This window comes from Pundamilia nyererei, unplaced genomic scaffold (genome assembly GCF_000239375.1).
Source record: "Pundamilia nyererei isolate P.nyererei 1_Seehausen unplaced genomic scaffold, PunNye1.0 scaffold00057, whole genome shotgun sequence".
Taxonomy (NCBI): Eukaryota; Metazoa; Chordata; class Actinopteri; order Cichliformes; family Cichlidae; genus Pundamilia; species Pundamilia nyererei.
The window spans coordinates 463,403-486,478 of NW_005187458.1; the positions used below are offsets into that span (position 1 = coordinate 463,403).

Consider the following 23,076-nt stretch of genomic DNA (forward strand, 5'->3'; position numbering starts at 1 on the left):
TCTTATTATTTATTATTATTATTAATAATAATAATCTTATTATTAATAATACTCTCAGATTTTGGTCCACGTTGATATGACAGCATCACACAGCTGCTGCAGATGTGCTGCGACCATCAGAAGATGGTACACTTGCTATAAAGGGACGGACATGGTTAGCAACAATAATCAGGTAGGCTGTGGTGTTTAAATGATGCTCAGTTGGTACTAAGGCCCAACATCTGCCAAGAGTATATCTCCCCTACCTTTACACCACCAGCAGCCTGAACTGTTGATATAGGTCAAAACTCTGAGCCGACCATGTGAATATTACTGCAGAAATTAAGACTCATCGGAGCAGGAAACATTTTTCCATCTTCTGTTGTCTAGTTTTGTGAGTCTGTGTGTAACCTCAGTTTCCTGTTCTTACTGACAGGAGTGAAATCAGTGTGGTCTTCTGCTGCTGGAGCCCATCTGCTTCAAGGTTCAGAGATGCTGTTCTGCAGATCTTTGTTGTAACGAGAGGTTATCCGGGTTACTTTTACCTTCCTATCAGCTCGAGGCAGTCTGACCATTCTCTGACCTCAACAAGGTCATTTCTCCCAGACAACTGTGGCTCTTAATGGTTGATGGGGAAATCGAAGCAAATCAGCAAGAAAAAAGTCACTTAAATCATCTTAATTAATCATGCTAATACAGTAATTGGATCTACAGCAGGTTATTTTTATCATGTCTATATGTCTAAATGCACTGAGTAGTTGCCATCTGATTGGCTGATTAAATATTTACCTTAACAATCAGTTAGTTGTTAGTGTCTCTAATGTGGCTGGTGAGTGTATATATTATTTCAAATTAAAAGTCTGTCAGCAACAGAAAGCAGTGTTTGCAGATTCCCGGGAGTGTTTTTACTTATTTCTCAGGTTTAAATCCAAACTGTAAGGACACATGTGGATTTATTAGGACACAAGTTAACCATTAAGGAAGCTTTTATTTGTCATCAGGTCAGGGGTGATGAAAGGCAATGTCAGAAACAAAGCGATGTAAACAGTAAACAGCTGTTGTCATCTGCAGTTAAACATCTGTGAGGTCTTTAATTACTCATCAGAGTTTTCATTGATCCGCTGGCCAATAAATTGATCGATAGTTTCGGCTCTTCTTGTCGACATTTCCAGCTGTCGGTCAGTGCGGCAGCTTGTCACATTCCAATGGAGTCCGAGTTACATGGGAAAATTAGACTCGGGGCGCGTTTGATTTGCATTTAAATGGATTTATTGTCCACTGACGGTGTGACGGGTGGAGACTGACCACATGATCAGATGAGAGGAAATGAGGAGCTGTGCTGCACGGTTTGGCCGAGCGCCCTGTTCGGCTGCATAATGAACATTTTAATGTGATTGTTATCAGATGGAAGCCAGCGGAGGAGGATGAGGAGCAGCAATACTGACAGAGCTGAAGCTCTGCTGAAGCTTGGAGTCGTGGTCATTGAGCCTCTGAAGCGCGACTCAGTTTGATTTCATGGATTTTTTTCTGTCTCTTAAAGTTAAAAAGCAAACACTGAACAGCAAGTGGGGACTCTTTCTGATTTCATTTAAAACGACATGAAACAGGTTTAATTACTCGAGTTAACCAGCTGGATTCACTTATTGACCAGCTGATAATTGCTGATGATGCTCAGGAGGAGTGAATAACGTGGAATTATAGACTCTGTAATTGGTCAGCAAAGCCTCAAGCTGAGCATTTGTTTTTTTTGTTTTCTACCATCGCCATTTTAATGTTTTAAAAACAAGATGTGCCGAGTGTTTTAATATTTCCTGCAGCGTATTTTAATGAAGTCAACCAATGTAGAAATCTCTGTTTCATGTTTTAGATTCTTCAGGACATCAGCTTCATTTCAACTGCCTTAAAGTCAAAATAATTAGAGTAACTCCTGAAACATCATTTCTGACTTCAGGGTGATGAAGCTGAGAGAAACTGACTTATACCTCATGTGAGGATCCAGTTTTTCACTTTCAAAAAGTCTTGAAAAGTCAGTAAAACATACTGAGCTGCTCTTTGTCTTTCTTAAATCCTTTGACACTTTAACCGCAGTAAGCTGGTTTTAAATTACTCATCAGCTCTCTCCCTCAGAGCTCCAGATTAGGGTTGCCACTCATTTCCTGGGATATAAATAATATTACCACGATAGTCTTTTCAAGATCACCTCTGCTCACCGAGCTGAAATTGAAATGATTACATCATATAAGTGTTCGTCCATCATTGTAGATTTGTTTTTGAAAATCTTAGGTTGATCATTTCTCTATGACCAGCACCTGAGTACTGGCAGTTTGGTTGGTTGTTGATAGTTACATCTCTGCTTGGGGTGCTTTCCTTTTATCTGTGCACACAAATAAAAAACATAGTCAGTATGGCCTTTGTTCGCAGTGTTTTACGAATGTTTGTCCTGAAACAGACGTGATTTTTAATGTCAGATATCCTTTACGTGGGTGAATAAAGGAGCTCTGTTCTGTTTCTCCGGTTAATCCTGGTGATCAGCGAGAGGGTGATGAACCTTCAGAAAGTTCACATCACACACAGGTTTAGGATCTTGTTTAATCAGCTGAAGTGTTTCATATTTTTCCTGTGAGCTTCAGCTTCATAACTGCTGTTACAGTAATAGTTTCAGGTGGAGGTGAGACCTGTCCTAGAGTCCCAGATGATCAGACCTCCTCCTGACGGGGAGGGCAGGTGTGGCTCAGTGGCAGTGATGGTCAGCTCTGCAGTGTTTTCCCCGCTGGGTCGCAGCCACCCGGCGGCCATATTTCCACGCTGTGTTTGCTGGCTGAAGCTCCACCTCTGCATGTGGGGCAGCGGGGGCCTCACGGCCCTTTTTGCCAAACTGTGGGCGAGGGTCCAGACTCTGTCCTGTGTGCCCCTGTTGATAAGCTGTCCCGCTGCCAGACACGAGCTGGTAGGAGTCCATTTACCCGGAAACTGCAGCCAAGGACACTTTGGAGGTTCTGATCCGTGAACATTTTCTCTGCTTCAGTCAGAATCTTTTATCTTCGGTGGTTTCAACTGCATGATCTACTGTTTTTCTACCAAATATATAATCTAATCTCTCTTTATGAATCTGGAATAATCTCTCTGTCTAATGGTAGTGGGCTTTGGAAAGCTGCAGCCTAAACCTGTTTACATTTTATCTGTTTTCTTTTCTTCATTTAATAAAAGCTTTTATTTTGAAAGTTTGGATTTCAGTCGAGATTAAGCACTGAATAAAAACAGTCTTCCTGGTTATGATGAAGCCTGCCTGCTGGAATTAATCAAACATCTGGCCCTGCCTGTAAGTAGGCCCCACGGTGGGATCCTGGATGGGTTTATGCTTGTCTCACCGTTTTTAAGGTGGTGTTTGTGAGTGTTTCTGTCTCACCAGAATGGAAAAGGCCAAACTGCAGCCGTCCGTCTCCTCGCGGCCTGAAGGGCCTTGCTGGTAAATGGCGTGTAAACAAAGGAACCGTCTGGCAGCTGCACTGATGGAAATCTGAACAGCTACTAATGTGTTTTTCAGCAGCCCTGTTATCTCAAAGGCCCACTATCAAACCAGAGTACATAATGAGTGTGGATAATCCGGCCCGCTCGCTGAATCGGAAGCGCTGGCGATGACCTTAGCCGTGGCCGTGGAGCGGGCGGCGGCGTTCTCAATTAAATTCTGCCAGTGGAGTGGAGAGAGACGGCGAGCACGCAGAGATCAGTTTAACTGCTGAATGAGAGATTAGAAAGAAAACCAGCGTCGACTAATGCTGAATAAACTTCACCCCTACGGGTTGTTTCTTCGAATGCAGCAGACTATATGTGCCTTTCAAAGTCGAGGGAGTGGACGGGAGCTGAAACAGGAAGGAGAGGAAGCCGAAGAATAACTGTTACAGTTGTTTAAAGCCCAGTAACGTCATATTCAGATTTAAATCATTCCAACTCATGTGAGGCATGCATTCATCTTTGTTTCACAGCTTTGTTCACTTTGTTCTTGTTTAAAAGTCGCTGTTTGAGAAAAAAGGCTAAAAAGAGCTTCATCGAATCAGAAGTATTTTTTGTGCTTCTGTATCATTACACTCACGAATCCACAAGGAAACAAAAAATGCTCAAAATCAAAAGAATGTTTTTGTTTTTGTGGTACACGTTCAAATCTGATACCATCATAGCCTGCTGCCGCCATGTTGGTTTATCAGAGTCAGAAGTGACCATATTTAGACCAGAGGGTGGAGCTTCTGGTTCCGCAGCATGAGCTTTACTAGAAGTTGATGCTTCCTGGCATCCATTAAAACCTGCAAGTCCTTCATCGTCCAGCAGAGGCTCCAGCAGAGTCCGTACTCATGTTAAAGTGGAAATGCTGTTTCAGGAACAGCTTCAGGAGTCAGGAGTTAGTAGTCGTGGTCTTCAATTCCTTGATGTTCCCATCAGCTGACACACTGCAGCTGTTTCAGGTCTCTGCCAGCTCCCTCCCCGTGGAAAGCTGACTGGCTTTCTGGTTCCAGCTGACTCGTCTGTCTCGAGCACTTCCACTGGGACCTCTCCCAGAGTTTCAATTAACGATCTTTCTTCAGCCAGCAAAGAGCAGAAGAGATCAGGGAGGAAGGGAACACTGTGTGACCGCTCCGTCACAGCCGGGTCTGAGAAAAACTCCAGGCGTGCATTCATAAATAAAAAGATGTGTTTGATTGATGCTGCAGGGCTTTATTTTTTCCATTCTTAAATACCTAAAATTGTCTCTAGATCGTAGAAACCTCTAAAACAAGATTGTAAAACATGATCCGGCCCCAACTATAAATTCTCCAGAGGTGATGGGTAACCACCTTCTCCATAAACGGACAAAAACACCCACATACTGCTGTCTCACTCCCAGTTTATTGATTGATTTTTATTATTATTCCTTCCTGCATAAATATGCCGAGGCCAGACAGCATTACAAGACATGGTTATTTAGGAAAAAGAAACCAGAACCAGACAGAGGCAACAAATCAAACATCCTGATACTTTTCTTTTTCCGAGCTTTACAAATATAGAGAAGTCATTAGGAAAGAATTTTAAAACTTGTTCATTCTTTATCAGTGCACCACAAAAATTCTGGGTCTTAGTAACAGTAATCTCATCATACATGGAAACATTACTGAAGAAAATATGATTAATTATTAACTTCTAAATCTCGTAATTAACACAACCTGTTCTCCTCCTGGATGTTTTTAATCTGTGAACTTCAAGAGTCAAGAAACGAGTTCTTGTTCTTCATAAATGTGCCGTAATCGCTCTCAAGGCCATAATCATGCTTCATTTGAATATATGTTCATTATTTTGGTTTTAACAAGATGTCCTTTAACCATTTTTCTCCAAGTAACTTTATTCTAGTAGAGTTCACACTGTGTAATAAATTGTTATTACAATACATAAATCAGCATGAGGCTCTGCAGGACATGGATGATTTCCTCCAAAGCAAAGCCATCCTGTTGACTCTAGTTTCTTACAAGCTTACCATTTAATTTTCACCTTGTTGATCCAGGAATAAAACTCGGATTCATTTTAATGTTGTTCCAAACACCACTGACCTGAGGCACGAGGACAAGCTTTATTTCTGTTGTTGCAAATACAGTATTGATATATATGAATATGTACAGCTTAGTACATGCTGGCTGATCGTTATCCTCACCTAAGGAGTGAGCTGGTTGTGGAGGTTGAAGGTGAATGAAGTTAAATGGAGGATGGTGTAAAGCAGCTTGTTGTACTGTGACTGATCTGATATACAGTATTTTTGTACAGTAATAGAAACAATACAAAATGTAAAAATCAGCCTTTATTAATTTCAGCAATCCTTTCTATTAAAAAATGATGAAAGATTCTACAAGAAAATGTTATGTTATTAGTTTACAGCTTCACAGGGCTCCATTTATTGGCTTATCAAACAGAAACACCAGAAACAGGAAGTCCAAAAAGTTGGAGTTCTACTTTCACTAATCCTCAGAGGTCTCAAACATCATCAGCAATGTCAGGAAACCATTTTAGCTCTTTCCCCCTAAAGACGACTTTTGATACCCTTAATAACCTTATGATGAGTTCTGACGCCTCAGTATATGTCAATAAAGTTGTGGTTTGATGACCATTAGAGTAGTTTCTTAGTTTCCAAATGTAGCTGCATAGGCAAAGACTGCCCACACTAACTTCTGATGGCCTCTCAGTCATTTTGGCCTATAAGCAGCTCAAATATGAACTTCTAACATCACAAGAATGCATTAATAAACATGCAGCAAATAGGACGCTGATAAAATCCAAACCAGTTTAGCTTACCAGGCTATTTCGTACTTATTTGACTGTTTATTGGTTTCAATCTCTAGTTTAGACAGTTGGTGCTGCTTTACACCATTTTGATGTGCACCAGCTTACAGATGGAGAATTTACAAAAGTGAATCATCGGCTCTCAAAGGCAGAAAATTGGGCATGCATCAGAAAGCCCATTTCCTCCATCACACTGTCTGGCCGTCATTAGAGCTGCTCTGTGTGGATAAAAGGTGAGGAGAGAGTGGACGCTGATGAAAGCCTCTGCAGGCTGCGTCTCATTTAACTGAGCCCGATAGCTGGAGGAATGGCTCGTTAAGACACCTTAAAACATCGTTAACGTTTCCTCTCTCAGATTGTTGCCTATCTGCTCAGGGGTCACAGAGTCCTCCCAAAGTCTTCCACTACAATCCGCCAATCAGCCCGACACAGCCCCGATCTGCAGACATATCTCAGAGGAGTTAGACAGCATTCAAAAGGCCATCCTGGTGCTTAACAGTATAAAACCGGGGAACTGAATCCTTAAATCGTCACCTTTCGACCGGTGACTCTGCTCAATGTTACACCATAGAAAGAGGCACTCTCTATGCGAGATGGTGTTTTCTTTCACACCCTGCATGCATTAGTGAAACCTCCTGATAGTAACATGTGCAATCAATCCTTCATTTAGAGATACTTGTGCCTAACTGTTGGTAAAAACCGAAGAAAAGCGAAGCACTGAAAACATTTTTCAGAGCGACGCTGCAGGAGCGCCGTTTGATTTTATCCACAGCTTTAAAGCAGCCGAGGTCAGGTTCAGCACACGCTGCCATTATCTGACATTTTGGGAAATCCTTTACACCTGAGAGTCAGATGGATATCTGCTGTCGAGCAACACGTCATTACATTCAAGTCTGAGTGTCCTTTTTCTGGAAGATAAATCCTCGCCTGTTTGAAGAACCTGGAAGGTCATTTAATGACACTTAAGGGTGGTTTAAAGGTTTTTGCAGGATCCTGAAAGACTCTGAATACATTCCATCAGCTGATAAAAAGGATTTACGATTTACGTTTAAGTGTAGCTGTGGAAATATGTCAGCACTCTGTGAGGACCACAGATTGTCTTAAATTTCTAACAAAGAAAATCTAAAATTAATTTAAGCCTAAATTTGGGGTTTTAATGGTAATTTAATTTAGACTTATTGGAGGGAGGGTAAATGTTTCTAAAGTTGTCAAAAATCCCTATAACTTGTGGGCTGGTACTAAAGTAAGACTGAAGAACATTTTTAGTGAGTTGGATATTAAACATGGACGTCATCTGTTGGGTAGTTTTGGATCATTTTGGCTGATGCCATGTTGAGTTTTTTTCATAGGTGACCATATTTGGAGACGAGGGTGGAGCTAATGCGGCCAAACAGATGTGATGAACTTATCGATAGAGAACAAACATGTATACGTGTTTGTTACGTTTCTGTATCAGCCTGTAAACATGTTTATTTCTGCTGTTTTAGTTAAACATGGTAGTCTATGGGGACTGACTCACTGCTGCCTCTGTTGGACGTCAGAGGAACTGCAGGTAGTAATGCCGTTCTCTGCTCTGTCAGAAGCTCAGTGTGATCTGAGGTGTTTCCTCGTCAGGCTTTGCCTTCTGCAGGTGGTTGAGGCTTTTTTATCGTCCTGTGTTGTTTCTTTTCTCGTAGCAGGTCTTTGACTGAAGTGCTGATGAATCTTGACGTTCTCAGCGGCAGCATTGTTTGTCTTCAGTCTGATCTCCGGTGGCTCTGAAACGCTCTCGGAGCACCGTAATCGTGGCTCTCTGCGATCCCTGCTGCTCTCACGTTCTCTTCTTCCTCCCCTCATTCACTTTCTCCTCAGCTCCCTGCAGGAGGGACGAGGCTGTGCTCTGCAGCCTGGAGAGCCTTTAAATGACTGACCTTTGAGACAATCAGAGGCGCCCCGGCTCAAACAAACCCTGAATGGCGAGTGGCGGTCCCCGGGCCCCGTAGCAGGCTGCTGCCCGGGCTGCCTGTGGATTACATTGATCCCCTGAAACAATGGCCTCACTGCGATCATGGTGGAGAGGGCTGATAAATAACATGTGAATAAATGCAGGGGGAGCACCGAGAGTCATGGAGGCCTCCACTCTGAGCTAGAAAGGATTTTCCTGTTGTTCCAGAAGCTTCACGTCCCAAACAGCCAACAGGTTTCATTTGACTGGGTTCTGTTCAGGTGACATCGTAACCACGGCTGACATGAACTCATATGGACAGTCGTTGCTGCTGCCATTTCCTAATAAAACCCAAACTTTGAAAGTCTTTGTGATTAGCAGCCGGGCTCGGCCCCCCCACACGCACCCTGCCCCGCCCCACCCACTGTAGTCTATAGAAACGCTTGAAAGAAGCAGCGGCGGGATGAGAGGGGCAGCAGTGAGTGGAATATAAAACATTTAGAGAGCTCTTCTTCAGGAGTGTGAGGGTGAAACGAAGGGAAAAGGGAGATTACTCCGATCTGCCAGGGGAAATGTTTCTGTGGTACACGCTGAGGTGGGGGAGGGGCGTAAATGTGTATTCATGTGGACGAGGATGCTGAGTGTTTCCAGTTTAACATCAGAGTGCGAGTCGAAGTCATCGTGAGCTGCTTCAGATTCAGGTCAATGCCAGTGTGAACACTTTCAATCTGTTTGTGTCGAGGGGAGACATCTGCTCAAGGATTCAGGCTCGAAGAGGTCACCTGTTCACCTGCTGCTACATTGTTAACAGGCAGGATAGATGTAAAGGATCACGGAGAGCATGACCAGCATTTATACAGCAGTCAGTCTGCTCGTACACTAAATACTTACTTTGAACACAAAGTAAACCCTAACAAAACCTAACAAAAACACAACATTCAGAGTAAATATTAAAAATATACTTAAAATATCAAAATACCAAGTAAAAAACAAACTAATGTAGAAAGTGCAACCTAAACACTTTTATAGTAGAAGATGAGTTCATTCTTGAAAATATAATAAAATGTAGTTTTTTTAGGTTTTTAAAATAACTACATAAAAAACCCTAAAACTTTAGCAAAGTAAACACAAAAATAAATAAGTAAATAAACAAGAATGAAGAACAATGCAAAGAAGAAATTATGAAGCGAATGGAAAAATACACAGAATAGTAAAATATAGAATAAATTATTGAAATCACAATAGTGAATTTAACAAAAGAAATAAAAAATTAGTATTACAAAGCTTACCTTTTTGTATTTTACCAAAATAAAATGTAAAGTAAATGGTTTTAAATGCTAATTAAAATGTTAACATTTAATTCTTGAAACTAAAATGAAACGTCAATTAAAAAGTAAACATATACACTACATCCACAGTGTATACAGATACTGTGTATCATGACTGCGAGCTTGGAGGTGTTTCAGACTGTGTCCTGATTGGTGTAACCTTAAAGGCAGGAGGACGCTCTGCACACAGCTTTTTAATCTCAGCCACGGCTTTGTTTGCAGCATCTTCATACAGCAGGGAAATGTAGTTTCAGGAGGAGTGTGAGGTTTACTCAGAGTACAGACAGACTGAGGCCCTCACACACAGACAGAAGCATCTCCGTCTCACTCTCCCTCCCTTGCTGTTATCTGTCTGTCTCACCTGTCTGTCTCTCTCCTGTCTCTCTGCAGAAGCTGGCGGTCAGAAGCTGTCCTGTTGGGACGACTAAGCCGCTGTCGCTCATCAAGCCTCCCAGTCAGGGCATCGCCATCTCCGTGGTGCCGGCCAAGGCTCCCGTTTCCATGGTAACCGCACACATTAACGGACAGAAGGCGGTGGCGAGCTCGGAGCCACTGCAGACGTCCCCCATCAACCTTCAGACGGGCGGCAGGGCCGTGGCCGCTGGAGTCCACCCGTTCAGCAGCAGCAGCAGGAGAGCCGGAGAGCTGCCCCCCTCCCAGGTAACGTCCCTGCTGAGGTCACAGCGAGCAGCTGTTCCAGCTGTTTCTGTTCCAGTCATTAAGGTGAACAGGTGTCCAAAAAGAAACTACTTTACTTTTTCACACAGAAAGTAGTTTATTTCATGTGATGGATTACTACATCACACATCCGGAGATTGAGTCTCAAACACGTTATTGTGGATTCACCTGTTTTCCAGGTGAGCGATGAGTTAATAGGTTTCACACAGTAACACAGACCTGCACCCGATGCAGGCAGCTTTGTTTCCTATGGGTAGAATTTGGGTTTTTGTGAATGGAGTCTGGTGGGTTTGGATGGAGCCGTCTGACAGCAGCACAGGCACTGAAGATGTTTTCGTACTGTCCGCAGTGCTACGATTAGCTTGTCCTTTATTTACCACAGTAAATGTAGAACATTTGTTCCTGGTTCCTGGTATTAGTCTGCCTATTTCCTGGAAACTATAATGAAGGATATCAACAGCGGATGAATCTGTGGAGCTTCACAGAACATCTGCTTTTTGGATCCTTTCAGAGGTATTTTATTCTTTACAGTCTTTAGTCTACACTGCAGAGCTGAAGTTATAAAAACATTTTCCCTCTGAACATCAAACTGGTTTAGAGTTTACAGATTTAAAGATGCTTTAACGTTACGCGTTGGTCTTTAAAGTCGCTGGTTTAGGGAGTAAATGTGTTTTCTTTACAGCCGTCACCTTGTCGAGCATCCAGAAGCTTCTGTGTTGAGTCACTGCTCAGAAACCTTGGAAGAAGAAAGAAATTGCAAAAACTTGACATTTTGTGCCAGCTGCTCTAACATCCTGAATGATTGTGTTTGAATGCAGCTCAGCGTGTGAATGCTCAGAGTCAGACAAAGACCTGAAAACCACAAATTCATCAAGCACAATACTTCCTGTTAAAGTGTCATTTTACTTATTTCGTCAAAGAAATCTCAATTTTTTAAAAGCTGAGAAAAACACATCAAAAGCTCATGTATGTGTGGTCAGAAAACTGAGTCTGAATGTAGCAGAGCCAGCCTTGTTTTTTCATGTCGGTCAGTTTCCTGTCATAGAGTCTGATGGCGTGAGTGCCGCAGCTCGCCGCTAAAGCAGCAGCTGATTGTTGTTGTGATTCTGAACACAATGTGCAGCACGGAGGAGAACTCGTGGTTTGAACTCAGGGACTGTTTTCCACTGTTCCTCCTCCTCCTCTGAGCTGTTAGGATTCAGGCCGCAGCACCTCACCTCTTCCACACTTTGTATTCAGCACCATCACCTCCATCAGCACACAGTCGGGAACCGAGCTTCACGCTCAACACCGGCAGCCTCCACACTATTACTGTAATTGCACGGCACCATAGAGGGAGGAGGGACGAGCCTCGGGGCCCTTGGGCTCTGGCTTTATGCTTCCTCTGTCTGTCCGGCACATCAGCACACCTCATATGACACGCAACACGTCTGCTAATGTGAGACTGGCTCATACAGAGAGGCTGCACAGTCTGACAGGAAATAACATGAGGAAGCTCTGCATCTGAAACTAGTCCTAAACACCATGATGAACAAGGTCCAAAGCTTTCTAAAGAAGACCCAAATCAACACCTAAAAATGCAAGAATCAATGCCCCTAAAGGGATTTTGACTTAAATGGAAATGATGTCCTGGACGACGTTCAAAGCCTTTCTAACATTAGAGTTAAACTATAACTAGCCCAAACTATGGTCCAAAACGAGTCTTAAATCAGGCCTCAAAATGTCAGAAGCAATGTCCCAAACCTTTTCCAAAATATGTCTCAACTTAGAACATCATCATAAACAGGTTTAAAATAATGTACTGTTTAATATACATGCATCTACATGCGGTGCAGTGAGAGTCTGAGCTTCCATCAGGGCTGCACTGATAATCATAAAACTCAGTCAGTGCGCCCCAGGGCAGCTGTGGCTACAAAGTAGCTTGCTATCGCCAGTGTGTGAAAGTGTGTGTGAATGGGTGAATGACTGAATGTAGTGTAAAGCGCTTTGGGGTCCTATGGACTAGAAAAGCGCTATACAAATGCAGACCATTTTACCATTTGTTTAACACGGACCAGAAAATGAACACGTGACAATTGACAGTGCCACGACATTCAGGCTACATAACTGGACACTCGGTGGTGTTGACTGTTCTTCACACATCACCAGGGGACCGGTCAGGGTGGGTTTGCATTTCAGGTCTAAATTCTATATGAAGTGAATCTGACCCTGATGATAAGCAGGTTCCTGGCAAGCTGATGGAATTAGGTTTACTCAGCCTGCACTTAGAGGCTTTTTGTGAAGCTCGTGGCCTTGGCCTTGTGCTTCCTGTCTTCTGTCAGTTTGAGGCTTCTTACAGGTGGACGATCAGCTGCTCAGCTGCCGTTGCCTCTACTTGGGATGCAAAGCAGGTCGAACGTTTGGTGCGATAAGGCAGCTGCTTTTCATCATCGTGTCACTTTGGACAAACCCAGACTGGCTCTCCTCCTCCTCCTCTGTCAGGTGGTGGAGGTGAATGCTTTGGGCAGCAGGACTCTCTCAGCTCTTTATGGCTACATTGTTCAGCCGAAGCCAGCGCTCCTCAGCTAGCTGCCATAAAAGAAAAAATAAACCCTCACTCTCCCCGACACTTTTCTTGCCTCCATCAATTGAGAGTCGGTGGCTCATGTGTGAACTGAGATGAGGAGGGGGGGGGGGCAGGTCACTCCGACCACCTGGCCGCTAATTTGCAGATCAATAATGAGTTGTAATGGGACTGCTGCTCTGCATGAGTGCACACATTACAGCTGCATTGTTTCAGCACTTCAGTGAACTCTGAGTGCCGCTACACACACACACACACACACACACCGTTTCTCTGTGCAGAGAGACGGGGACGCCGAGGTGCCGCCGTGACCCGCTTTACAAATTCAAATCAGACTGTGTTCAGACGTCCCCCTCCTGCTGGTGGGGTTCATTATCTCTGCCAAGCAGGTGAGGCCTCGGTCTTTCACACACGACTCGAACAGTTTGGGGCATTTGGTAGAAAGTTTTGCTCCGAGTTTTTGAATTTGTTTTAATCATTTCAAGCTTTTCAAACACTTTGAGGTGAGGACCTTTTTCCATCATCTTTATTTGAAGGCTGGTGATTTGGCTTCTCCCAAATAAGAAAACTAAATGCTCACTCAACAAAGCAAAATCTAACCTAAAAACTCCAGACAGTTAAAGTAAATGTGTTACAGCCATGTGTTCCATGTACTGGAGTTTCTCAGCTGTAAATCCTTAAGAACAAATAAAGAAGTTCAAAATATAAAAGTGCATCATAACGATGCCCAAACCATCTTAAACAACTCAACAATATTTGACCTTTTGAATTTGTCTGAAAAAAAACCAACATCAACATCCTGAACAATGTTTAAAGTAGAAATTGTTGAAAAGCTTTGCTAAATGCCTCTTTATCCAGTCCTAAAACTACCCTAAACACCCAAACAGCATCCTGAACAGAAACTGATTTTAAACTAGTCCCAAACAACATCATCAACATCTCCCTGAATGTCTGAAACCTGGTTGTAAAAAAGCGTTTAAAACAGCGTTTCAGCCGGCGCCGAAACAGAATGGAGAAATCTGCATCTTCAGCACCGGGCCAGAGTTTATCTGAAGATGACATCAGAAACATTCAGCATGAGCGAGTGCTGCCTCAGAGGAAGGGATTCAAAATAGAAATCATAAAATGTCGGATTTTATTCAGATTTGTTATGAAGCCGGTGAGAAAGCAGCAGTTTTACGTGAGCTGGAGATAATTGGGGCTGGTTTCAGTCAGCTGTGAACCCTGGCTACTGATTGGAGCTGAGCTCAGCGCATGTTAGCTGAAGCGGAGGTACAGAGAGGCTGCGAGGAGGCCAAATCTGTTTGAAAGTCGTCCACTTTAACGCCAATCCTGCCTCTCTCTTTCATGACTCTCCTTCTCGCCGCCTTCCAAAGACATCTTTATCCTCTTAAAAACAGCAGCCAAGGTCATCGGTGCCGTCCGCCTCCAAGGCTCGTCAAAGCCAGAGGAAGGTAGACGGCCCCTTCAAGTGGTCTGCACGGGCACAGAGGGTCCGCAGAGAGCGACGGTCGCATTAATCATTATTTCATTTGTCAGCTGGAAGAGAAGAGAAGGCAGAGAACAAACACGCATGCTGTATCTGCTGCTGATTTAGCTGGGCTCGGTTCAGTCACAGGAACTCAGGATTCAGGCTTCACCTCCCAGACCCCAAAACCGGGGTTTCATCTGCAGCCCATCATTTACTTTGAGATATGTAAGTGTGTGTCTAGGGAGAAGTGCGAGGTCATAGACACGGACCAAACAGGCTGAAATAGATTTATTCATAAAGAGCTCTTCAGTGAGAGCGCCTCAGACTGAAGCACAGAAACACAGAGTGATACTTCAGTCTCTCTGGCTCAGATCTGCTCTGTCATTTCTCAGGATTTGGGGCTAAACAAGGACTTATAAACATTTCCATGAACATCTGTGACTTCAGTAACCATGACGACCACAGGAACAGCATTAGTGTTAACCTGACAGGAGCGTCCGTGAGGAAACATGGATCCTTTTTATTCATTGACCTCCTTACAGCTAAAACCTCAGTATAGATCAAGAAGCCGTGCAACAATCGACCTTTTTGATCATCAGCTTGTTTGATCCTCACAGCTTCATAAGTCCCGCAGACATCTGCATGAGCATCAGCTCGTTTATCTTCATTACAAACTGCAGTCAGATCAGTTTTAAGTGTCAGAGTGACGATCGATCAGGGTCTGAAATCTGCGTCGCTACTCTGATGTCTGATCTGTTTTCTTCACCAAGTGCATTCTGGCTAAACTTTAAAGGGTCGTCTCGGCATGTGGGGTGGAGGTGTGATCAGAGCAGGTTGGAGTAGATGAAAGCTCTCCTTTTACCTACATTTAGAGGTGGGGATCGTCGCCCTGCTGTGAGTCCTCCCGGGTTGGAATCATTTTCTCATATTTTGGAATTTTTGTGTTTGCTGAGATAGAAACGGTTAATTCTACTCTGATGATGGATCAGTTTTGGTACAGTCGATGAATTCTGTGATTCGTGATAAAGTTTGAAGGCAGCTTTAATTTGATTTTTAATAATTGGAGGTATTTAACAAGCATGCTGCGCTGCACGTTCACTTTAATCAGCACCAATCACAGACTCAAGGGCAGGAGGAGGAAGTTTTACTTTCAGTCAGCACGTTTGTTTTGTGCAGGTTTCAGAAACGAGTGTCTGCTGCGTCTTCATCATCATCATCATCATCATCATCAGTGTTCAAGTTTCACCGCTGAGAGCGTGAATGAAGTCGGTATGAAGCACAGACGGAACCAGAATTATAATATTTCCTGATCAATGTTCAATTTTAAAAAGTTGTTTTTAACATAAAAATCACATTTGATTGTTTAAAAACCTTTTGAAAGGAACATTTGTGTACTATTTTGTATGTGTACCAGTTTTTAATGTTTACTGTTTCATAAATAAGCAAACCTGTGTCCCTGTACTATAAAACACATTTAATTAAACTATAGCATCATATTCAGTACATGTATGAATAAATAATCAAATATTTTACATGCACAGCTGGGCCATACCCCGAGGTTAGCAGGGTTCAGGCCAGTGACCAAAGACTGTCTGAATTATGTTGTTATAAACACTGAGCTGCACTAACATGCTCACAGAGAAGTCACAGAGGTCAAACTCAGGATTTCAGGTTCAAATGAGAAAGATTCTCTTCTTATTTCCAGCTTTCTGTTTTCCTGCTGAGTCAGATTGTGAAACAGCGCCCCCGGTGGACAGAGTCCCCCTGTTTTTTGTAGAAACACTGAGTGCAGCTGAAGCTGCTGATGCTGCAAACCGATTCTGAAATGTGTTGTCTCTGCTGTGTGTGCGCCTCCTCCTCCTCCTCCTCTTCCTGCTGCCGCTGCTGCTGTCGTCATGAAAAACCAAAGTTCATAACCTCCAAGGCTCGCCCGCCTCAGGCCATAAACAGTCCTTTGACCTGTTGAGACTCCAACACTGCTCACTGTTTACAGCATTTACCCATCAAAAGTGGATGTGACGCAGAAAAGTCAGAGAAACTTCTGAGCTGATCTGTGAACACAGAGCTTTAATTTTTATGTCACCACCACAGTTTGAGAATTGAAGCTGTACTTTGTGAAACAGCTGCTCCTGGATCAGCTACTGATGAACAATCTTTAATTTATTTTAATTACAGCCAGAATAGTTCAATAAACACAAAACTCTTCCTTTGTTGACTTTCACATGTTGTGGTTTCATATTTTAGTTTTTTAGGCGTGAAATCACCTCAGTCTTCCCCTTATATCAAGTGTTCCAGATCGATGTTTGCATTGAACATCTTCCTAATAATGAAGTCAGAGTATGAACAGTAACCCCACCCACCTGCTTCTTAAGCCTTTTCTTTACAAGGACAGCCAATCAGAAGGAATTGGGAGGAGCTAAAGGAGCAGCCGTGGGTCAGAGACAGGAGAATTATTCTGATCCGTGTGTTATACCGAGCCGCTGCAGCAGGGTCCAGAAACAGATCCGGTTTAATGAAATCAAAGCTGATTGGACGGAAGAGGAGTTTGGCTTTATTTTTCTGTTTTCAGTTCTTCTCGTAGATGCCACAAACACAGCATCCTCGTCTGAATGTGACCCCGGCCCCTCCTCTCTGGTTTATCGCAGCAGGCCTGCGAGACTAGGGGAGGAGGACAGTGTATGTGCTGTAGAGCCTTGGTCTGCCTCGGTCATAGTGCAAACTTAAAGAAGGAAGCAGAGAAAATTCATTAAAAACAAGAAATCACTGGGCCGAGGAGGAGGGGGAGAAGGTCTCCTGAAGAGAGGGTGCTTAGGCTTGGAGAAAAGAGGCAGCAATTACCAAAATGAAAGCACTGCAAGAATTTTCATCTCTGCAGTTGCCATGGAAACCAACCTCGTCCTCCTCCTCGCTATGGAGCCGCAGCTCAATACAATGGAACGAAGGGATTTTCATAGAAGAAGAAAGGAGGGGAGGGAGCTGCCAGGAAACATGGAGGAGACGCTTGTGGCTCATTTATAGGTTAGTCTGACAGAAGGAGTTGGCCAATCAGGGTGCAGACATCAGAGGGGGGACAGGGGGCGCTGTGACGGGGCAGCACGCTTTAAAAGGAGATTAAACAGAGGGAGCAGAGACGACCAACAGGGAGGGAGGATGGGGGGTGGGAGAGGAGAGGACCAACAGAGAGGGAGGATGGGGGGTGGGAGAGGAGAGGACCAACAGAGAGGGAGGATGGGGGGTGGGAGAGGAGAGGACCAATAGAGAGGGAGGGAAGGAAGAAAGGAGTCATTTCACTGACTGCTGCAATATTTTATGCATTAAACAATAAAAATCGATTTCTGGTATTTATTTTTGTACAGTTTGGAAACACAGACTGAACTTTGAGTGTTTTGAATGAATTCAGTGATCTGACTGTAATTAGGCACTCCTGAGCTTCTGTACCGACTCTTCCAGCAGGTGGAAGATGTTTTAAAGTTTCCACTGAGCTCCTCTGAGCAGCAGCAGCTACTTAAACAAAGAGAAGTCCTCGTTAGTTTGAAGTGACGACCCACTCGGCTGCTTTTCTGTCTGTTATTTATTTGTTGCCTGGCAACAGGAAGAAGTAAAACGCTGCTGACTAACGAGACGCTGGAAACTGAACGACTTCCTGAGGAAGATTTCTTCTAATGAAGTTGCACAACAGCTCAGAAAGGCGGAGCTTCTCGTTACGGCCCGCCCCACTGCTGCGGTTTGACTTCTCTGAGCAGAATAATCTCAGGTTCAGGTTAATGAAACGGTTTCCCAGCATGCAGGAGTGCTGGGGTTTGATGTAGGAGCAGCTCCCCTTGTGGTTAGTGTTTGTTACCACAGCAGAATGAGCCCACTGGACTATATGAATTAAAGAGTTCATGTGGCAGACTGACCCCGTGTTGTGTGTCAGTGATGATGCTGAGCAGATGGATTTAGACGCCGGACTCGTTTGAATCCTGCTTCAGGCGGGTGATCAGTTTGTTGATTTGTGCTTTCTGTGTTGGTGCTCGAGGAGCTTCCTGCTGAATAACTGCGTTTGTGTGTTTCAGATGCTGGGAACTCTCACTGCTGTGCCCATCAAGGTGCCTCAAGTCAGCTCCCTGCACCGGCTGGCAGGACAAGCAGCCACTGTGCTACCTCAGGTAAAACCACTTGCTAGGTCGTCCTTGTTAGTCTGACTCCACATCACGATAATGTGTCAGGGTCAGCAGAACAGTCTGAGTCTGTAACAGTAGCTGCTTCAAGCTGAAAGCACCAGAATGATGAAATCAAAGTGTTTCTGCTGAGCAGCTCAGTGCAGAGTTTAAAGCAGAGCTTCAGGTTTGATCTGCGGGAGAACGCCCACTTCTTCTTCTGTCTTTGTAAAAGCTGCAGAGTCGCTTTGTTTTGTGCTTCAGTGACACTGTGAGCTGCTTCACACACTGTAACAGTAAATACAAGACCGCTGAGGAGCGAGGAGGGAAAAAGAACAATTACGAGAAAAAAGAAAAGAGGAGCAGGAAGATGAAAAAGAAGATGAAGGAGGAGAAGACCAGGGAAAAAGAAAGAGGGAGATAAGTAGGAACTAGAGGAAGTGAAGAAGGAAGGAATGGAGGATGGAAAAGATGAGTTTTTTACAACCCCTTTTAACTCTTTGTTTTGTTTATATTGTCTATTTTATTACTTAACCTTCTGTTTATTTTAACCTTTTTGTACAGCGCTTTGTGACTACCTGTCTACGAAAAGCGCTTAATAAACTTAACTTACTTACTTACTTAACTGGATGAAGACAAAAAAGAGTAAGAAGATGAAGAGTAGGAGGAAGAGTTTTTTGTGAAGCTGGGTTGTGTCTCTAAATCAGTGAAAATAAAAGTTTTATTTGGACGGTTCCTTTTTACAATGAAACATTTGAATGGGATAAATTTGAGTGGGATTTTATTTTGAAAGTCTATCCCAGGTGGAAGTAAATCAAATGAAGTTTGGACACACTTGAAGAACCTGCAACATCCAGCAGGGGGCAGCAGAAACCAGAGCAGCACCACAGAGCTCACAGTTTCAGTCCCTTCATCATTTATCAGAAAATCCTCTCATAAATGTCTGAACTCAGTGTAACAGTGTTGACTCCTGCCTCACAGTGTGACTAGTTTAAACCATCATCTTCACCATCCTCCTCATCGTCGGGTATTCTTCGGATCAGGGGTGACACGTCATGCTCAGTCTCAATGATTTGTCCGAGTGCTTCAGGAAAAGTTGAGTGTGTGTTGTTAAAGGCTGTCCTCCTGATGTCCCCCTGCAGGTCAGGCCAAAGACCCAGATCCCCGACAGCCTTCCCCACAGCCCCTGCCAGGAGCTGCAGCCTCTCAGCCTGCAGCGGGCCGCCGCCGTGGTCAGCCCCAAGAGCCAGGGCCCCACCCTGCCCACCGCCAACAGCACCTTCAGCCCCGACCACCAGCCCAACGGCCAGAGCGATGCCTCACCGCCCTCGGCCCCGTCGGGGGGCCCCGACTCTAGCAGCCCCGTCCACCACGCCTCTGCGGGGCCTGGCGTGGCCTACGCCATCATTGCTGCCTCCCCCGCCACCAGCAATGGGATGTCTACTGTCAGCGAGGCTGTCAAGGTGCAAAAAACAGACAGAAACCACGTTAATAATAATAATAATAATAATAATAATAACAATAATAATAATAATAATAATAATAATAATAATAATAATAATAATAATAATAATAATAATAAACCATTCCCCTCCTGGGAAATGGTTTGGACAGCTTTGGACATGTTTCCAGCCTTTAAGTCAAACTTTCATATTGAGCCATTTGTTAGTTTTCTTTGGTGCCCCCTGGTGGCGGAGCCTGCTGAAACTCAGCTGTTTTTACTGTTGATCAATGTGTTTGTGTCTGATTACTAAAGCTAAACTCAGACTTCACTGAAGCTGGTTTAAAGATTTTTAATCTGGTTAAATGAAATCGAAAGGAGCCAGTTGAGGTGGTTCGGGCATCGGACAAGGATGCCCCCTGGGCACCTCCTGGATGAGGTTTTCCGGCATGTCTCACCGGGAGGAGGCCCTGGGGCAGACCCAGGACACGCTGGAGAGATTATATCTCTCGGCTGGCCTGGAAACGCTTTGGTGTTCCCCCCGGATAAGCTGGAGGAGGTGGCTAGGGAGAGGGAGGTCTGGGCTTCTCTGCTTGGGCTGCTGCCCCTGCGACCCGGCCCCGGATAAGTGGAAGAAAATGGATGGATGGATAAATGAAACCGGAAGTCATCTACAGGGGGCAGGTCACATCTCCTCTGACGTCACCTGTTTGTTTTCAGGTGATTATCATCCAGCCGCAGGCGCCCAGCAGCACCGAGGGGTCCCCGGCCCCGCCCACCCCCAAATCCCCATCCACCCCCAAATCCACATCCCTGAAGAAAGACGAGGACCCCGAGGTGAGACGTTACTCTTCATCTTCATCATCATTACAGTCAGCAGTCAAATCCAACTGAACTTCATCCTCACGTCGTCTCTCTCTCTCTCACTTTTCCAGAAAATCGCCTTCATGGTCGCCCTCGGCCTCGTCACCACTGAGCACCTGGAAGGTGAGTTTCCAGCTGCTCAGAAGTAACAAGTACTTTTACTCGAGTACTAACCTGATCGACTTTATGTGTCAGCTGCTCCTCATTACATTTTGAACAATTCAGAGAAAACATTAAAAAAAAAGCTGAAGGTACACTCTGTTAGCAGATGAAACAGCAGTTTTTAAAGTGTTTGTGTTTCTGTGAACAGAAATCCAGATGAAGAGGCAGGAAAGGAAGAGGAGAAGCACAGCCAACCCGGCCTACAGCGGTCTGTTCGAGCCAGAGGTAAGAGAGCCAAAAAACGCTGCGATCGCCTTTAATCTAGATTAAATGAGGAATGTGAGTAGTGCTTGTGTTCATGCTCTCACTCTGTCCCTCGTGTCCCTGCAGCGTAAACGCCTGGCGTCACATTACCTGAACAGCTCACTCTTCCTGTCAGCACGAGGTAAGGAACAGCTCACCATCCTCTGCCTGCATCAGCATGTTTAAACAGCTCACAATCAAACACTTTAACTCCACGTTCTCACAGTTTTAAAGTCAGTTTCATCTCTCATTACCCAGCAGCAAAAGCAGTGAAACATGACCTTTAACCTCATGGGCTATTTCACTGATCCTGAACTGAACTGTTCAAATTTGGTTCCGAATGTGCCGATTTCACCTTCAAGTCCTCACGATTCATGGTTCAGACATCACTGGACTCCCTAGGGTGACCTCTGACCTGCCAGCAGGAAGTAGCACATGCTGATGCTCATTCACTCATTCCTTCATTCACTCATTCACTCAGCTCATTGATTGCAGTGATCTGATTGGTTGATCTTGACTCGGTTACTAACCTACCTGAGATGTTTTAACTGAATGGCCTGCACGGCTTCTCCTCTAACCTGCCACTAACCTCTGCTCTGCTTCAATCCACATGCTAGACTCTGAGGATTTCTGCTGGAAGGTAGGTCATGTGATTCATAATGTCATACCCGTGTTTCAGGTCTTCTGTTTTCAGATGTGCATTAAAGTTCTTCATTTAAATCATCAGCCCGTCTCTCTTTTCACTGTCACTGACACTGTGAGATCATAGGCTAGCAATGTGTCAATCACAGGTAGCCCCGCCCTAAACTGTCCCCTGCTTCTTGCTCCTCTAATGGGACGTCATTTCCAAAATGAGCTACATGTTTTATTGTAAAGTATCAGATGGAGTTCACTGAGCTCAGGGGTCAGCTGGCTGGAGGCTCCCCCTGCTGGCTGTTAGAGAAAATGCAAACCCTGGTGGATGAGACCGGTACTGATGGATGCTTTTCGTGCTCTGACAGCAGGACTTGGAGCATGATGACCACTGTGCCGTATGTAAGGAGGACGGCGAGCTGCAGCAATGCCACAATTGCCCTCGAGCTTTTCACCCCACCTGCCTCCACCCACCACTCAAAACCCCACCCAGAGGCCCCTGGTACTGCCCCAAGTGCCAGAAGAAGGTATGACCTTCCCGTCCTCACAGGTTCAAAGGTTTTTGGCTTTCGGTGCTTAGCATGTGTGTCTAACAGCATCGATCTGTTTTCGCTGTCCAGGTCCTGAATAAGGAGAACATGTCATGGCCACAGAACTTCGTTCAGTCCTACGTTACACACAAGACGGGTAAGACACGCGGTGAGCAGCCATGTTTGTCCGAGCGTACTGACGGTGCACTGATACATGTTTGTGTGTGAGCAGTGAGGCAGGAGGAGAAGCGACGGCTGCTGAGGAGGAACAACGAGCTGAAGAAAGAGTGTGCTCACCTGGAGGAACAAGACAAGCAGCTCAACAAGACACTCAAAGTACGAACACACACAGAGTTCAGCGACACACTGTGGTCACAGGTCTGGGTCCAACTTTTCCTGCGCTTTTGATCCTTCGTAGCTTCGTAGGTGCAGCAGCAGTCTTCACATTATAAGTCTTTCAGTGGGTTTAAAACTGATTTGGTTGCAATTTCTACAAGAGCTTAAATGTGAAACTTTCATGTGGACATGGATGCTGTAGTTTGGGAAAAATAACACAAATTAACTTTAAAAAAAACACATTATATATAGTTCAATTTTATTTACATAGTGTTAATTCACAACAATAACCACCTCATGGTGTTTTATACTGGAGTGACTTTATAATAATAGATTATGAAGATTTATGAATAGAATGAAGAAGAAACACTCAGTGCATCATGGGAATCCCCCAGCACCTATTGCAGCATAACTAAGGGAGGATTCAGGGTCACCTGATCCAGGCCTAACTATATGCTTTAACAAAAAGGAAAGTTTGAAGCCTAATC

The 23,076-nt window shown here is 44.3% G+C and overlaps 1 protein-coding gene across 4 annotated transcripts in view; it reads left to right on the forward strand.

Annotated features, from left to right (window-relative positions):
- phf21b (PHD finger protein 21B) overlaps positions 1-23,076 on the forward strand; it is an 87,987-nt gene that overhangs the window by 59,564 nt on the left and 5,347 nt on the right. For 3 of the 4 annotated variants that reach the window (XM_005734158.1, XM_005734156.1, XM_005734159.1), the window contains exons 3-13: positions 9,919-10,188; positions 18,296-18,388; positions 19,522-19,842; positions 20,541-20,657; positions 20,756-20,807; positions 20,995-21,071; positions 21,177-21,231; positions 21,707-21,729; positions 22,091-22,249; positions 22,343-22,409; positions 22,485-22,588. In XM_005734158.1, the coding sequence (XP_005734215.1) occupies positions 9,919-10,188; positions 18,296-18,388; positions 19,522-19,842; positions 20,541-20,657; positions 20,756-20,807; positions 20,995-21,071; positions 21,177-21,231; positions 21,707-21,729; positions 22,091-22,249; positions 22,343-22,409; positions 22,485-22,588 (1,338 nt within the window). The remainder of the gene's footprint in view (positions 1-9,918; positions 10,189-18,295; positions 18,389-19,521; positions 19,843-20,540; positions 20,658-20,755; positions 20,808-20,994; positions 21,072-21,176; positions 21,232-21,706; positions 21,730-22,090; positions 22,250-22,342; positions 22,410-22,484; positions 22,589-23,076) is intronic. The other variant, XM_005734157.1, reaches the window with a different exon arrangement.